The following is a 19,488-nucleotide window of genomic DNA, read 5'->3' on the forward strand; positions in this document are numbered from 1 at the left end:
TGATGATGATGATGATGATGATGATGATGATGATGATGATGATGATGATGATGAAGAACATCATTGACATTAAAGATAACCCTTATCAATGTTGTGATTTAAGAAGAATAATGATAATGATGTTATAAAATTTAATCATTCATATAATTGGTAATATAGTCATTAGGTAATAAGATGATGATGATGATGATGATGATTATGAACATCATTGACATTAAAGATAACCCTTATCAATGTTGTGATTTAAGAATAATAATGATGATGATGTTATAAAATTTAATCATTCATATAATTGGTAATATAGTCGTTAGGTAAGTAATAACTTTAGCCAGATTGATACTAATTTTTATTGTAAATTGGTATGCAATTTTTATCAAGTTTAAGAAAACTCTTTATTGTAGGCTTTGATCACAACGAGAGTTCTAGCAAGATTACAAAAGATGCATATGTTAAGACCAATATTTTATTGTTATCTATTGTTTCCAATAGAGTGTGGTAGAAAAACCTTATAACTTGGACTCTCTCCTTCCATCTCTCCCTCTCTATATATTTATCCCTCTCTATTACCCCCTCTATCTTTCCCAAGTTATATCTATCTCTATATATTTATCTCTCATCTCCCCTCCCTCTCTCTTCTATTCACTCCATCTCTCCCTCCATATCTCTATTGAGTTATCTCTCTCCCTATCTCTCTACCTCTTACACTATACCTCTCTATATCTTTATATCGCCTTCTATCTATATATCTCCCTCTCTCTTCCCCTCCCCCTGTCTATATATTGAGCCCTCTCTCTCTCTCTCTCTCTCTCTCTCTCTCTCTCTCTCTCTCTCTCTCTCTCTCTCTCTATATATATATATATATATATATATATATGTATATCTCCTTATTATAAACATAACATGAGCTTATTGATAATGGAGGTTGATTATCTTCATGATTTAAAGGTTTTGTTTAAGTCATGTTTGGATATCTGAAAGTGGATGCATAGTTGATTTAAACTTATCACTTCCTTATGGAGACCTTTGGTGTACAAACAACATCATTTGCTAAATACCCTACCAAATGACTTTATATACTACATAAATATATACAAAAAATAGACCAAAAAATTCCTTAATTGACTTTCCACACCTCTTCGGTATACCCGTTGCACACCAAAGTGCAATTGCTCGTGTTAATGTAATTCACTAGGATGAAAGATGATCTCTATGTGGTTTGATATTGATGGTACAATTTAATTACCAAAATAAATACAAGAAATGGCAAATTTATCTTTCTAATAAAAGACCCAGCGCATGCTCTTACACACATTTTTCAAACTCGGTCAATATCACGTGCTTTGAAGTTTTAAGTTTGTTTATTTACCAATATGCTTTAAAGTTTATTTATCACGTGCTTTGAAATTTGTTTCCCACGTGCGTGGAAATTGTTGAATAGAATTATTTTGACTCAACGTTGTGGAAACTTTTCTCACCAGCATGGTCCGTATAACGTGCGGAGGAATTTTGTATTGAAATCAAAACGTACATTCATTCAAAATAGTTTATGCAATTCGGACTCATCTTTAAATTTTATTCAGTCCACGAATTACCAAACACACATGAAAATATAACATTTAAACATAAAACTAATCCTTACAAGTGTAATCCCTTTTTATTTGGAACTTAAAACTAAAAGCATTTAAACATATTTTAGATTTTTCAATTGAAAAACTAAAAGTTGAGCTGGTTCAAGAAGAGGTGGTGGATTATAAAAATGTTTGGAAGATGAAGATAAGGAGGTGTGACAACATTATTAAAATCTTAGTTTTTATGGCATTAGTGATATCAGCTTTCCACAATCATAATATATCTTTATGTTATTTTTGGATTTGATTGTGTGTTTATTTACAAATAAGAGACACGATAAAATTTAGAAACAACATAAAGATATATTTTATGTCATTGTTTTGATGAATAAAGAGATGGACAAATTAGGGGGTCATTGCGTATAGAGACTAGCCCCCTACCTTGAGAGTAACTAGAGGCCTTTCCTTGCATGCACTTGCCTATAGCCCCCAATTGCTAATACGACTTTTCCATTGATGATGTTAGTCCTACAAAATAAATTCCATACCTCTAACATCATAGTTATAACCTATACCTATTAATGATGACATAACATCTATGTAGGGAAAATATTTTGATTGATATGCCAATTTTCTATGTAGCAATGAAGACCATGCTTGTTAGACCTACATAAATACATGTCAATATAGATCCATATAGTCATGTAAGTTTTTGACAATACGTTTTATAAACCTTAGAAAATGCTCATTATTTTTAAGTGTCAAACCCTAACAATTTTTATATCAATTTATATAGTTTTTGTCCTTTTGAGCTCAATTACAAGATCTATTTTGCATTATGATTCACCATATAAATTTACCTTGGTGAAACATCTCTAAAAAAAGGTGAGGAATTATAGATGTAGAGCTTTGATGCCATATAAGAGTTTAATCAATCCCACATGAGCCCATGATAACCTACAATTGAAACAACCTTCCACACAAGATAAGCAATGGAAATGATATGAAGCCGTAGAATTTATCAAATGCAAAAATGAAACTTGTACATGTACAATGATGAAAAAATTGTTATAAAGATAAGGATGAAACCATAGGGCATACTAAGATCATAGAAAGTGTCTTACTCTTATTATATGATGCACAAAAAGTAAATGACCTAAGTAAGATTAAGTATGCAAGTGCAAAAATGACTTGATATGAAACAAGTTAGGTAATATACCATGTGTACACAAACATTGAAAGGGTAAATGGCTTAGTATTTATATAAACACAATCCAAAACATGCTAAGGAGAATGGACACTAAAATGAGTGCACTTCAATAGAGCGGAAATGGTGAAGTGGGCAAATTTTGACTTTACAAATACCTTGCACTTTCTCCCTTCATTTTTGACTTAATTTGATCCCTTTGTCCCAATATTATGGCTAATTTCTAATTGACATATTTTACACAAAATACGACATATAACATGTAACTTTCATTGTTATGAATCTTGATCCCTTAGTGGTCCAAACTTGACCAAATTACTTCTATTATTTTTCTTCTTAGTTCAAAATCACAATTGTAGCCCTAACCGAGTGAAGGAGCATAAATGTGGGATTGAACCCCCCGAGCCTTCAATTTCATAGCTACTCATGGGCCTAAGTTGACTCATGGCTCACTAGTCATTCCTTGTAATCTCATGAATGAACTATTAAAAACTTTGAAATAAAGTGTTATATAAAAGGAGAGATCCTATTTTATTTAATGCATATTTGATTCATCCATCATGTCATATCATTTGAGCACTAGAGAAATGAAGAGTGTTACATTAGAAATTTAGATAATATTGATAACATATGCATTTGCATGATTTCTTGAAGTGTCTTCAATTTTTTTCCATAATTGTTGAATTGGTCCAATGGTTTGAGTAAGGCAAGAGGGGGGAAATAAGTCACCTTGCATACCCAATATAATGAAATCGACTAGTGATTATCAACACCACAAAGTCTAGACAATCGAGATGAACAAGTTCCTAAAGATAAAAATTTAAAAAATGAAGGCCATAACAAAAGGCTTGACACTCTACTAGATTATAACTATAGGCACGAGAATTAGTTCTTTAGCTACATGATTAAACCTAAATAGAGTGCGTGCTATTTATTAATTTCTCAATATTTCACAATTTATGATTTGAGAGCTCGCATAATAGAGTTGGGACATTGATCATATTTTTCATCATAGTATCACCATATCACAAACAAAGCTAAGTACTTGCACCTTCTTTATCAATTTTGAATAGCATGCTTGTGTAGCATTTCAAGACTCAAATAATTGTGTTAAGGTAGTTTGATTATATTTGCTTCTTGCATTTAATTATCTTACGTTAATTTTGCTAATGGTGAAAATTGTATACCTTGCACTTTTCTCTTTCATTTTGGACTCACATTGATCCATTTGTCTCTATGTAATAATTATTGCGTAAAAATGATTATTTTTCCATGGAACTTGGCAAATAACTTGTCCTAGGAATTGTTCCTATTTGCATTTATTCACATCTTGTTTGGACTTGATCCATTTACTATCTTGGATTAGATTGTACTCATAGAAGTAATTTAGATTAGATTTGTAGTCATGAAAATGATCCCTTCGTTTTTGAAAATAAAATACAAATTTGGGCCTAGCTTATTGTCCCTTCAATTGACCATTATGGGTCAACTTGGAGTGTAAAATAATTGAATTACATCTTAGAGTGTTATATGTAATGGACAACTCTAATTCATTTAGAAATATAGCAAATACATGATTTGAGCACATACATGATAAAGAATTATCCATGTTATTGACAATACAACATCCTATGGCACGCACGTGACTTCTTCTTGTCCTCAATTTTGTTTAAAAGCTATGTACATGACACATCTCATATGGTTTGACGCAAGGCAATAGTTATTCCCACATGTAAAATAGGAAGCAAAAATAAATATTTTATGCAAGGACAAATATAATAATCTGAGACAAGTGGAAAACAAAATTCTAAAATTAGTAGATATTGAATTTACATGTAGATATTAGATTCGTAGGTTTGATTTAAATTTGCAATTGTGAATTTTCTTTTCAAGTTGTAAAAATAAAAATTAATTTGCTAAAAGAACAAATACTTTATAAATTTTGAATCATTTATTTGACTAATCATGTTTTTTTAAATAGTAACACTAATTAAAATCATATTTTGTATTAAACCTATAGTTAAACAGGTGCATTTTCTTTTTATTTAAATCTAATCATATTCATTATTTTCAAATTTGCTAAAATAGTTTAGGTAAAAATATATGTAGAAACATAGGTATTATTTGTTTAACAAATTGAAGATTTTTTTTTTATCTTTTTTCTTTTCAAATAGAAATCCAGTGTAAGGAAAGAGGTCGGATGAGAGTCGATTATGGCTTTGGATTGAGGACAAATAATTGATTTCCCTTGTTTTTCCATCGTAGGAAGTAGGTCGGTATTCAAACTCGAAAAAGTCAATAGTCTGCACACACGTGCGGGAGCTCCTATTTAAGCATGTCGAATGTAGAAGAAAAGCAAAGCAATTGCAAGCAGAGGAGCAATAAAATCTGACGACTGACGCTTCTTTCCTTGCCGTAAAATTTCTGTGCTAGAAGAAAATGGATTCTCACCCAAAGAATGTTGGGATTTTAGCCATGGAGGTCTACTTTCCCACTACGTGTGTTCAACAGGTAAGGCCTTTCCTGCATTTTTATCATATTTGAACAGGGTTTATGGGCCCAAAGTGCTTTTTCCCTACCCACTGGTCGCTGGTTCGATTCCCACAAAGTGCTTAGTTCAGCGGCATATTGCTGTCTGAACCGTAGGTACGGGATGTAACAAAGGGGACAGGGATGAGGATGGCGATTGGAGTGAAATTTTAGCATATTAGATCATTGTGGACTACGGGTCATGGTGAGATTGTGATCAAATGCATTAGAATACTTACGGAAGATGTTGAGAGAGGATATGAAATGTCCGCAGTGGTTCTGTTGCAAATCGCAGCAGATTTTAGCAGCACTTAAGAGTTAATTTTTGGAATCCTGTTAATTTAATACCTCTAATCTTGAATTCATAATCTCGTTACATGGCAAACCTAATATGGAATAAGTTCGAATGCAGTCATTCTTTTCATGTTGTAGCTATTGCAAATTCTTCAAAGCTTCTATAAAATTGAACGATATTTCAGCCTAGACCTCCTGCCAAAACTAATAGAATGCCTTTGCTACGTGCATTGCAGTACTATTGTTGTTATTTTCTAAACTCACAATAGAGTTTCTTCAAAATTGTGACATCTTCATTATTTAAGTGGAAGATACAGAATTTAAACTTTAAAGCTACTGTGAGAATCAAAGCTTGCATGGTCTTTGAGTGGAGGGAAGATTCTTTTGTATGTCTTTGCTACATGCATTGCAGTAATATTTTTATTGTATTCTAACTCATTCTAAAAATTCTTCAACATTGGGCTATCTTCATCATTTGAGTGGAAGGTAAAGAATTTAAAGCTACAGTGAGAACCAAAGCTGGCGTTGTCTTTGACTAGTTAGAAGATTCTTTTGAGTAGAAGCTTTGGAGGCACTGTAGATCAGTCTATATCATTGGTCACAAATCTATATAGGCAATGCAGATCCTACATGCCAAAATTTAATTATAGTATTGATTTCCTTCTGTTGTGATATTTAAACCCTATAATTAGGAAAACATCAACCAATGCAAGGAGTGCAACTAAAATTTGGATAATTAATCAGACGAGCACAAGTTTGAAATCATGAATATGGCTCAATCTCCAAGTAAAGTGCTTCTTATAAGGGGCGACCAATGTTTCTATTATATTTAGCCAAAACAACCTATTTCCAAACAGGGTTAACTTCTTTCTCAACTCATTGTCAAAGAGCACAGGTGAACCCATACCCTGAGACTCAAAACTGAGATCGTTTGGTTCATTCTTCTCTACCTGTAGGCATTGATTCTGAGCACAGTGGATATGAATTTTTCTTTGTCTGTTGAAGTGTTACTTTCATAGTCAAAATATTCTGTTTACATATTTTTTCCTTAATTGCAGGATGCCCTGGAAGCTTTTGATGGAGTAAGTAAAGGAAAATATACAATTGGCCTTGGACAAGACTGCATGACTTTCTGCACAGATTTGGAAGATGTGATTTCTATGAGGTTTGTCTCTGTCTTTCGTATCCTTCAAATTCATTCAACTAGTTTACAAACAAATCTACATTATTATAATGAAATTTTAGAATTCTAAGGAAATGTGAATTTTTAACGCATGCTTGTACTTACATGATTCCATTTCCCTGATCTTTTTGTAGTATTATTGCCTTAGTATGCATGCACTCTTGACAGTTCAGAGTTTTGCCACCCTTATTGTTTCATGCCACGGATAAATGAAAGCATTTTTGCTTCAGCTCTTTACTGTTGGTTGAGAGTTTTTCTTTTGTCATAAACCAGGCATACAAAGTGATCTGTAATTGGTTAAGTATTCTACGATAAGAACACTAAAACAAAGGAGTGTTTCCCACAAATAGAAAACTAGAGTATCCTTTTGACTCCAAACTTTTTTAGCTTGTTGTGTTCAAAGAACAGTAAAAACAAAGATTATTGAACTGATATTTACAAGTCTTAACTTTCTCTGTAAGAAATATGGTACAGAATAAATTGAATAAACATGCAAGAAAACGTTCCCCTTTACCTTGTGAGGGGAACAAGAGAACAGATAAATGTCCTTGTTGGCGCGGATATGTACCAAAGAGGCCTTGTTGAACTGCCAATTGGTTCAGTGCTACTTCCTTGTCGCCACTGGATTTCCCATTTTTTCCTTATTTTCCCTTTTTCTGACATGATCCATTTTGGTCCTTGGATCAAAAGAGACTCTATAATTTGAAGGGCATTAAAACATAGAATATCTGTGTCTAGTTGCCATTGAATTCTTTATTTTCAAGCAACAAGGCATTAAGGGAATTTTAAAATTATGTCTGAGGGAGTAGAAAGGACAGCCAGTCACAATAGAATATTAGAAGATACACAACTACCATATCCTGGGTGTCTTCATGGTATTTCCACCACTTTGTAATATCCCATGCGTTCTTGTCACTTAATGATCCATTCTTTGGTTAGTTTGGTTGGAAGGTTTTTTATTTCAAGATACCGACAAGACATGTTCCACTATTAGGATATACATCTCTATGCTATCCATGGCTCCACCACATGTCAGAGGCATAGTTATTTGGTTTGGCTGAACTTAATGTTGTTTGCTGAATCCTCAACTTTTCAGATGAGCCATGCCTGGTCAAAATTTTAATAAGGAGAAAATCTGGAAAATGAATAATTTTTTGGTTGATTATAAATTCTATCACATAAAGAGTATCATTTGTGTTCTAAAGGAGTTGAATATATAAGGAGAGATTTTAAACGAATCCAGAAAATGACAACAAACTATATATTGAGATCTTTTCTTTTTCACTCAAAATTTCTTTTGTTTCGAATTCTATTTTTATTCATTGATGTCTATTCTTCTGTACAGAGGTCTAGATGTGTGTAAATGTTCCAAAATATAAAAAAGGAATAATATTTTTGACAAACAAATGCAAATTTAGGATTAAGCTGTGTATACTTTTTTAATTCGATCTTTTGGAACACACACACAGTGATCCATCATCAGGAAAAATGTGTAGTACTCAATACTGCATTTGTTAATCTATGGACTGTAAAAAACTAATACCATCTAATATTTTTGATGTCATACTTTTTGCTGCGTCTGTTTATAGTAGTCATCAAATAGTGTTTGAAAATACTAAGATGTATAATTGATTTATGATGCCAAGTTTCTCACTGCTTCTTGTTTATGTTATTCAAATCAAACTTTGGTTACAGAAATGAATTTCATGAAAGTTGTTTAACATTGCAATTAGTTATCTTTAGAACTTCATGGAAGTTGTTTTATATTGCAATTAGTCATCATATAGAATTTCATGTGCTAATTCTTCATCTGAATGCCTTGCAGCTTGACAGTTTTAACATCTCTTTTGGAAAAATATGCTATTGATCCTAAACAAATTGGCCGCCTAGAAGTCGGCAGTGAAACTGTTATCGATAAGAGCAAGTCAATAAAGACTTGGTTGATGTCAATTTTTGAGGTTTGTTCTGTTCAATTATCTTTAAAAAAGAATTGCACACAGTTCTAAGCTTGAGATTTGGACAACTTTAAGAACATTTAATTTCCGCTTTTTTACTTATGATTCTACTCAATAGAAGGGTTTATTTTTAACTACTTTATTTCAGTAATTTGAAAGAAGTAAAATATGACATATTGACATATTACTCAAACATCAGTTCTGTTTATTTCTGTAGCTTTTGATTATTCTGATTATTTTAAGACATGATATTAGATTGTACAATGTGGGTTGATCAAGGGTAGGAAAACCATTTCTCAATGCTACATTGCTATATAGAACTATCTAATATGTTGATATATCAACATTGTATCTTGGTGAATTACGAATTGTCTGTTTGGGGCAAAGATTATTTATGATCCAAATGTTTTAAGATCTTCTTATTTACCTATGTAGGTTCTACTTACACCCTAACTTCTGTCTCATTTTGTTGAAATTATATTTAACTTGCAAGACTTTCTACATCTCCCTTAAGTTTCCTTTCATTAAAGAAAATCCAATCTATTTGAAGTTGCATTTAGTGTTTTTTCCCCTTAAAACATATGTTATAGTGCTAATGTACGTTGTTCTTTGTAATTGAACAGAAGTGTGGCAATACTGAAATTGAAGGTGTGGACTCAACTAACGCATGCTATGGTGGAACTGCCGCTCTATTGAACTGTGTTAACTGGGTTGAAAGTAGTTCTTGGGATGGGCGATATGGTGTTGTTGTAGCTACAGATAGCGCAGTATGCTCTTTTCTCTATTCTGGATTTTCTTGGGGGGAAAAAATGATTTTCTCAGTGGAGAGCTTTTGTGCAATGCACTTTTTATTATTTAAGGCATAATTTAGCAACCCAAAAAATTGTCATATTTATTATGCAGCCTGTAAAATGCATTTAGAATGTTGAATCCTTACATTTCAGACAATTTAGGGGTTTTCAAATCGAGTATTGCCACCCTTGTTCTTCTCAACCCAGTCTTAGTACAGTCTTGTGTATGTAATATGGTTCTATACGCTTTTAATGCTCATCAGAGAGAACTGTGTAGAAGTGGACCTTGTGATGAAAAGTCTGTGCCATTGTACGAGCTAGTTTTGTTGATTTATCTTGTTTAGTGGATGAGTTTAAAATTTAAAATTTAAAATTTTATGATTATTAAACTTTCAATATAATCAATATTTGCATTCATTTCAGGACCGTTCATTATCCAGCAATGTCTTTTTAAAGAAAAGATTTTAAATGCAATATGGATATGCATTGCTGCGATTGTTTTGTCAAAAATGATTTTTACATGCGTGGACTGACATTATTCTCTTGTTCAAGGTCTATGCTGAGGGATCAGCTCGGCCTACAGGAGGAGCAGCTGCTATTGCTATGTTGATAGGACCCAATGCTCCAATGGCATTTGAGAGCAAATACAGGGGAACCCACATGGGTCATGCATATGACTTCTATAAGCCCAATCTTGCTAGCGAGTATCCGGTTAGTTCCTCCTTTCCCTGCAGTTTTGAGCCTATAATTGTCCGTGCATTTGTAAATTTTATACTATTCATCATTGCATTTATTCCCTGGCTGGGATGCAGCATTAGAGCTTCAATCTGAAATTACATCCTGCTCTGTTTTTGGTTTTCTCAACAAGGATATCACTACATTGTGTGGGGCATTAGCTATAGGCATTTTTTTAGAACTCCTATTTCCATTTCATATTTTTAGTCCATTTTCAGACTAATGTAGATCATATAGTTACAGACTCTGGTAAGATAAAAATGATGTTGATTCATTTGAAGTCTCGGTGATTGAGAGAACTTTGTCTCTTTGTCAAGTTTGAGTGAAAGATAAAAGCCAAACCTCTTCAGGGCCATTGTAAGCACTAGATTTAAATTTTTAAAAAGGAAACTAAATTAGATTGCATGAGTTAACTGCTTTAATGTGAAGAAAAATGGATATGTTCATACTGGGAAAATGCAGATTTGCATAGAGCAAAGTTGTATGAGGGATCTTATTTTGAAATACAAACTTTAACATGTATATTCCTTTCTTTGCTGTTTATGCCAACTGAAATAAATTCCAGAATGCACTTGTTAGTTGATCATGAAAAGTTGGCACACAATCCATATAGCAGAATCCAAAGCATAATTATGTGCTATTTCAAAGCTTCATTCAATAGGTGAACAGTCGATTATAGATATGCATATTAGTTCATTTGTTTGTTTATTAAAAATCAAAAGTGTCTTGTTTGTTCTCACTCTTGGCCACATGCCTTTTGTTTCCATTTGGTAATCTTGGGCAATGACATCACCCTCAGACAACTTTTGTCCTAAGAATGATCATGAAGATGAGGTTGCTTATTCATATTATGCTTTACTGAGATGATAGCCCTGATATAGCTAGCAACCTAGATATCTTGAAAGTTGTCGTAGACATGTATGCTTATAAATGTCATTCCTGAGGAAAAGGTGGGGTCTCATTTTTGTTTAAGGTGGACAATCGAGACAGTCTGGTTCAAAGAGTAATCTTCTGTTTGATTTGCCATAATTTCCCAAAGTTTTACCGTTAAGAATCATAATTTGCATTATCTAGTTAAACCTACAAGCTATCACATTAAACTTGAAAAATTGAGTGAGATGGATGAGCAAGGTTTAATTGACAGTAGGATCAGATCAGCTCCTAAGCATTCAGTTGGTTGACACCATTGCCATTTCTATATTCTCTTGTAAAATCAACCTGATTGTAGGACTTTCTTTGATTTAGGTGTATCCTTTATGCTTGATAGCTCCTGACATTAAATATACTGTTTTTGAGAAAGATATGATGAATACATCAAATACATTGCATCCTATATCATTTTGACGATTTACATTCATGTAAAAAAATTTGATGAGCCAGGTTGTAGATGGAAAGCTTTCGCAAAATTGCTATCTAATGGCACTTGACTCCTGCTACAAACGACTTTGTAACAAGTGAGTTTCTGGATTCTCAGTTACACATGCTGAAGTTACATGTTTATGTTCAAATTAAGGACATATGGTCTGGAAGTACATACGTGGGAGCTAAATGTACTATTCGTTGTTTTCCAGGTTTGAAAAGGAGGAAAAAAGGCAGTTTTCTCTTTTAGATGCAGATTATGTTGCATTTCACTCTCCATACAATAAGGTATCTGTGTTAAGAGAAGATCTTGCCCTTCCAACCATACCAGAACCCATTTAAGTGTTTTATTTCTTATATATTATTATATTGTAATGCAATCACCAAATGTTTACTGTATTAGATTGTTTTGATTTGGTGCAGCTTGTGCAAAAGAGCTTTGGTCGACTATTTTTCAATGATTTTTCCAGACATGCCAGGTATGTGCTTAAAATGAAAAGATTTGAATATGGTCATTAGTGAGTTCCCATATAACGGTTGAATACAGTGGATGGCTGTAAAGCTTGTTCTTAAATGAGGGTTAAAATTTCACTAGTTATTTTGGCGAATCTTTGATCTCTTGACATACTCTTGCAGTTTCATTTTTTGAGAGAGTTGTGATTTATGGTCCTATAATTATCTACATTTCATGTGAAATTTCAAAGCATTTATAGAAAATTTTAATGTGCAGAATATTGTCATTAACATTTGTTCCCATGTCATCTTTATCTTAATTATGTCCAATTGAAATTTGAAGAGGTTGAATACAGCAAATAGTGCTAAAGTTTGTTTGAAAATTTAGGGCAGAATTTCACTAGTTTTCTTGGCAAAGTGACAAACATCGTTGTGAGTTATTCTTATTTCCGTAGAGTCTCCTGACAATGGGACGGGGAGACCAACGGCCTAAGTTTGAGGACAGCGCGGGGATGGCAGCACCAGAGTGGTGGGCTGGTGGTGCAAACACATATATAACTTGAAAATTTAGTTATAAAAAGATTTGTAAGGGATAAGTAAAAGAATTACAAATGAAACTTTGGCGTACTAAGTAAAAGTTAACAATAAATACATTAAACATTAATAGTGGCGGGCAGAAGTTTGGGAGCAAATGCCCTAGTAAGTAGTACCCCTCACAGGGGTTTGGGGGCAAACTGCAAAGCCCCTAGAGGGATCGAGGGGGAAAGCTCCCACCACCAAGCACAATTTAAGGCCTTCAAAACCTCACAAGCCTTCATGGTGGATGTCATTTTCACAATTCTATCACTTATTTTTTGCAACACCATATCCTTACTATTCTAAATTTCTAACACTAATGAGTGATTTAAAATGAGGCTTAGAAGTTAGATGCCTATTTATAAGTATATTGTGAGTGCTTCAGGTTTGGGTGGAGCCCATAGACCATTAGGGTTAGGGTTTGCGATATGTAAATCGAAAACACTTTTTAATTTTTTTAAAATATTGAATTTTTATTTTATTGCCATGGGGGGTGCTTGGAAATCCCTAGGACAGATGGGAGACTCCTTGGAGTCCCTTTGATGTCTTGGGGATGCCTTGGAGTCCCCAAGCCGTCCCCAAACTAGGAGGTGTCCTAAAAATGTCTCAACCTTGAGCAATGGTGGTGGGATGGTGGGGGGATGTCTTCTCCAAGTCCCCACGTCCCAGAGACACTCCCATCTTGAAAATGTGGGGATTTTTTGGGGGGGGGAACCACGTCCCCATGGAACAATGGATTTATTGTGCTATACTTTTCCATACATTTTTTGTGTTGCTTGAACCAATTTAAGAAAGTGTTGCTATAAATCTGTGTTTCTGCTTTCACTTTGATTGTGTGGCTTCTGAAGATCTATGGTTTCTTTTTCTTCGGTGTTCTTCCACATTTTGAGTGCAAAACTGAATCAAGGAAATTCCAAAGGTTCCCTTGTTTTCTAGGCCTTTTTTTGGAATTAGGGTATAACAATTCTGAAACAAATTTTAAAACAAATAAAGATGGAAAAGTAGCAAAATATGAAAATACCAAAAGTTGGGTGAAATGTAATGTGTATGGATTTGCAGTTGCACATATGTGTACGTATAGGCATACAGTATAGCCTAACCTTACACATCCATAGTACATAAGCATGCATATGGACACAGACATGCATAAGTGTCCTGGCATGAAAGGATCATAAGGTCCGAGTATCTGGTCAATTACTGGATCAACATGCTTAAGTTCGAGTGTCATTTTGTGGCTCCCTTTTTCTAGTGTTTTGAAAATTTAACTTAAAAGAGCAGGCGTCTAAGCAATAAGGGAGTTTATACACTCCAAACAGGTGTTGTAAGGTGATCACTTCATTCAATATTTATTAATAGTTGCTTGGAAGTTCATTTTGTGCTTGCTGCACGTGTCATGGATGTAGACACCTTAAATCAAACTTGTGCGTTAAAAGCTAATCATCATCCCATGAATTATTTTACTGGGCTGATTTTCGTGGTCTGTTCCATCAATTAAGAGATGCAGCCAACGTGCTTGTAGGCTTGTAGCTATAAGCAGTTCCATATCAACAACTTAGGAAAGTAAGAAAGCACGGTGAAACAATTTAGGGTGTTTTATTGTTAAATCTTTCTTCTGGGCTGTCTCCAGCACAATCCTGTACGCTTGGATTTTTTTTGTAGAGTATATGGTGTAGCTCTAATGGGTCTATTTTGAGATATGAAAAACTGCTCCTCTTTATTTGAGCAACAAGGTTTCTTTTATATCAACATGATACATCCATTGTACATTTCCATCTCGGTTGTCTTTCTGGATTAGAGTAAATTGGGGACAATATCCAATAGAACAAAGTTGTCTAGTGTGATATCTATCGGTTGGGTTGTAACAAAGATGTTTGGTGAGGGTTTATGATCTCTATTTTTTGGAAACCAACAAAGTAAATTAATTTGTTTTATCTATTTTCAGTTCTGTTGGGAGGGATGTACAAGAGAAACTAGAACCCTATGCTAGCTTGTCTGAAGAAGAGAGCTACAATAGCCGTGAACTTGAAAAGGTTTGTTTCTGGCACATTTTCTCTATGGTTGTTTTCTATGTGGAAGAATTATATGGTTTTTTCTAATTTTTAAGAATTTATCTTTGAAATCTTCTGCAAGTTTCCTGCTCTCATCAGTTGGCTTGATCATCTGGAGTATTTTCAGGTTTCTCAGCAGGTTGCAAAGCCAATGTATGATTCAAAAGTCCAACCATCAACCTTCTTACCAAAGTTGGTGGGCAACATGTATACGGCATCTCTTTATGCAGCATTTGCCTCCATTATACATAACAAGCATAAGTCACTGGTAATCTGATTCATTTTTAAAAAAATTCCTATCAAATCACACATGTTAATAATCAAAAGGATCTTACCTTTGTATCCTCTGAAGCATAATGACAGTTTTTTACTGTTGCAGGAAGGTCAAAGGGTGTTAATGTTCTCTTATGGAAGTGGTCTTGCTTCAACAATGTTCTCTCTTAAAATTCGGGAAGGTCAGCACCCTTTTACTATTGCAAACATTGCAAAAGTTATGGATCTCCAAAGCAAGCTTGATTCCCGACATGAGGTATGTTTTTTCATCTTTCCTAGACATCTTTCAAATGACTATAATGTTAATTAGCCTAACTGGAAGCCATTGAAGATAGGGATGCTTTTAGGCCATTATATGTGAATAAAATTAAAAAGTTCACTTACAGATTCATTGAACTTCTATTATTTGGTGGTATTTACCTTCCTCATATCTAGCAACTGGATACTTAAAGAACCTACAAGGAAAACCATTTTAATGCTACAGCTATTTCATATAAGGAAATAGAAAAATGAAACATCACGATGGATTGTTGTTTCATGTCTTTCTGGGACATCAATGGTAATGTGACAAGAAATCACACGAATAATTAGAATATGCATAGAAAATTTTAAAATTATGATACAGTTTCAGACAAAGAAAGACACGACAAAAAGAAAATTGGAGTCAAATAATATAAATGAAATAACAATGGACCAGATTATGCTAATAATTATCTAGGATGAGTGATAATATAGACACTATATTTCCTGGCAAAGCCCTTTAAAAACTAGGAATTTAGTTGGAAATTTTGAATGAATAGAAGTGTTGTAGGTCATACTAAAGTACAGCGAACTGTTTTCAGAGAAGCACGATATAGAGAATTCTCCAATTCCGAAATACACGTAAACACAAAAGATGTAAGTGATATCTTGAAGTAATGTCAACTATATAACCCTGCTTCTAGGCACTGAAGTATCCTTTAATTTTTAAAATATACATGAAAAATTTAGAAATATGATACAGTTTCAGACATAGAAAGATGTGGAAAGAAAGAAAATTGAGTAAAACAAAATAATAATGGACCGGATTATGCTAATAATTATCTAGGATTTGTGATAATATAGAGTATTGACACTATATTCCCTTTGAAAATTAGGAATATAGTTTGAACTCTGACAGGATAGGTCATAGAAGTGCTGTAGTTCATACCAAATACCGGAATCTGGTTTTATAGAAAAACATTCAGAAATGACACGAAGGAAAGATTAAGAACACTTACAATATTATTATTAATACAAATGTTTTGTACAAGAAATATTCCTCTATTTTCATCTACCTCTTATACAATAATCAATATTCCTCTGTTTTTAATATTCATCTAGTCACATGCATATCATTGTGGAAGATGGAACAGTTAGTACTCCATGGTTTGAGCGCTTATCTTTATGCACTAAAATTTCTTTAGCATTCGAGGCAAGCAGTTTTTATTGTTATTTTTTGTATTTAGTATATTGTTTTTATTAATATAGTTTTCATGAGATTAGTTTTTAATATATATATATATTTTGGATTGAATATATAATTTTTATTAATTAATTTAGTCTGGATGAGATTAGTTAGGTATGTAGTGTTTACTAAATGTGTGCGTCTTTGGATGGTTTATCTAGTTTTTCCCTGAAGATTTTGTGGAGAACCTGAAGCTGATGGAGACTCGATACGGAGCGAAGGACTTCGTTTCTCATTCTCAACATAAATTTTTAAGGCCTGGGACCTTTTATTTGACCAAAGTGGATTCAATGTACCGGCGATTCTATGCTCAAAAGTTAATTAACACCAACGACAACTGTGAGAAGGAAAAGATTGCGAATGGTACTGTCCACGGTTAATTGTAATACATTTAAGGCTGAGGTAGTCTTGTTGGGCTTACATAAAATATAGAAGAGATGCTGACCAACGTTTTCCATTGTAAATCATCGTTCCTGAGCCTTTCCCTCTGTCTATTATTTATTTGCAAAATAAACATGGCAATGCTGTTAGAATTTTTTTTTTTGAATAATATTCACCTTCCTGGTTTTAAATTTTAAGAATGGAAGGAGCATTAAGAGAAAATGCTGTATCAAGCTTGGCCATTGCCAAACTACAACAGTGAGTAGTCCATTGTAGGTTTCTATGGCTACTCGGTTGATCTAGTTCAATGTATTTTTCTTTCGGCCATCTGTTTTCTACTTTCATTCAATATAAAAAAGGCTTGACCATTGCCCTGGTATTTTTCTTTCAGCTATCTGTTGTAGCTGTTGTTCTTTGTAATTCTACTTTAATTCAATATAAAAAGGCTTGGCCATTGCCCTGGTTAACTTTTGCCTGTTCTTAAAGATAGTGGCATGTTGCCCATTAAATTTTAATATGTTAAAAATAAATGAAACATGATGAATATATAACCCAATCTCAAATATATCTTATATCGTTTAGCCAAAAAAATGGTTACAGTTGGCAGCTGTGATGAACAAAAACGTACTTTTCAGTTTGTCTCTGGAGTTTTATTTCTCTATAAATTTTGAAGCCCATAAAATTTTTGGCAATATTTTTTGACAATCCTTAAAAATTTATTTTAAAGTATTTTGTAATATGGTTATAGTCATTGATATAATTAATATAAAGGATGTATGATAAATTAGAAGTTGTGATGTGATGTGGGTTCAGCTGACATGAATATTAAATTGTAATTAAGAAAAAATCTGATGTAAAATCTTTCACCTGTTACTGAATGAAGATAATGTAAATCATGTTTATTTCATATTAATAATGGTTTGTAATTTGTTGTTGCTTCCGCATTCAACGTATAGGTTCAATTTCAGATATCTATATTTTCATCTCATTTTCTATCATTTAGACTTTGAAAGCGAGAAGATGAGACTTTCCACTGGGAATATATAACCCATTCTTAAATATTTTTTTTTCTTGTTTAGCCAAAAAGCATGGTTATAGTTGGCGATATTATTTGACAAGCCTTAAAAACTTATTTTAAGCTATTTTGTAATATCGGTATAGTCATTGATATAATTAATATAAAGTATGTATGATAATTTAAAAGTTGTAGATGTAATTTGGTTTCAACTGACATCAATATTAAATTGTAATTAAAAAACAAATCTGATGTAAAATCTTTCACCTATTATTAAATGAAGATAATGTAAATCATCTTTACATTAGAACAATGTCTCGTATTTTGTTGTTGGTTCCACATTCAATGTATAGGTTCAATTTCAAATATCTATTTTTTCATCTCATTATGCTAAAGGTGTTCTTTATTTGAGATGGACAACCTCTTTCTTCGAATGGACGATTGGAAGGTGTTAAAAGCACTACAAGACGAAATCTCAATCGTCCATCTTTTCATTGGTTGTCTTCTCACTTTTAGTTGTCTTTCTCGATTTTCACGTATCTGTTACCCCCACCCATTTTTTCAAAATTGCTTGTTTATATTAATAGGCGGGTTTTCGTTTTCTTTCTATCACTCATGTTCTATCGGGAAAACCTTGGCATATCAGAATCATATTTTAGAGTTCTCAAGTTCCATTTCCACTCGATGTCACGATCCTAAAGGAAGAGCTGATGTTTATCGAGCGACAACCAATGGACCTTGTGGCTTCCACTTTTAGTTTCTTCTCGACACTTGATACTCTCTTGAAGGCCAATGTCAGAGTATCGAAAGCTTTCAATTTCCTTTCTGTCAGTTTTAAAGCTGGCGGTAGCTATGCGACGCACAATTTTCACGGAATGAATCAAAAGGAGATTTGCTAGTACCATCATTAATGACAGGTTAAACGGTTAAGGACATGTAAAGGTGGTGGCGTGAGCTGTAATTTTTTGATATTATCACCTTTTTGTAGGGAAATTTAATGCACCACCCTTAGGAACTGATCAAGTGACGCATGCCATCATTGAGTTTTCTTTACCAAAATGGTTTTGCCTCATAATAACCAGTTGTTGGGCGTTAATCTTGACCTCAATTGGCCGGAAAGTGAATAGGGGAATATTATTCAAGGGTTGCATGCTCTTGCGTGGAAACAACAATATGATTTTTCAGAGTATAGAAAGGTTATCGTCTTATTGGGAAAGATTGCCAAGCAAGCCGAAAATCACAAAGAGCATCTCCAAGAGGAAATAATTGCAGAAAGAAATCCTAGTATCTAAGTTTTCACACAGTTAAGAAGATGGTGCTCAAAGGATGTTGAACACATGCAGGATGACATTCTCTTTGACATGACCAATCTCGCTCAAGAGCTCGTAGAAGATAAGGATGAGTTTTTAGCAGTTCTCTGGGTGCTTATCGAAGAGGAGACGAAGGCGGAGATAATCGACAACCAGATCATTGGTCGGAACCCGGTCTCTGATGAAGAAGTATAAAGTTGGTAGCTGATTATAATGCGGGATTTAGTGCTAATATTGGGACCTTCTGGTAATTTTTGTTTTATCTAAATTCATTTTTAAAGCGGTCATTTTCGAGACCGTTACTCTGGAAGGAACCGTTTCTTGA

The 19,488-nt window shown here is 33.5% G+C and overlaps 1 protein-coding gene across 1 annotated transcript; it reads left to right on the forward strand.

The window, feature by feature from the left end:
• Window positions 1–5,061: 5,061 nt before the first annotated feature.
• Window positions 5,062–17,305, forward strand: LOC131041479 (hydroxymethylglutaryl-CoA synthase). The gene is made up of 12 exons (XM_057974624.2): window positions 5,062–5,286; window positions 6,657–6,763; window positions 8,607–8,739; window positions 9,360–9,503; window positions 10,080–10,238; window positions 11,643–11,716; window positions 11,834–11,909; window positions 12,045–12,100; window positions 14,593–14,680; window positions 14,826–14,966; window positions 15,078–15,227; window positions 16,619–17,305. The coding sequence occupies exons 1-12, from the start codon at window positions 5,215–5,217 to the stop codon at window positions 16,835–16,837; spliced, it is 1,419 nt and encodes a 472-aa protein (XP_057830607.2). The 5' UTR covers window positions 5,062–5,214; the 3' UTR covers window positions 16,838–17,305.
• The last annotated feature ends 2,183 nt before the right edge of the window (window positions 17,306–19,488 follow it).

The sequence above is a fragment of the Cryptomeria japonica genome, chromosome 9 (genome assembly GCF_030272615.1).
Source record: "Cryptomeria japonica chromosome 9, Sugi_1.0, whole genome shotgun sequence".
NCBI classification, from domain to species: Eukaryota; Viridiplantae; Streptophyta; class Pinopsida; order Cupressales; family Cupressaceae; genus Cryptomeria; species Cryptomeria japonica.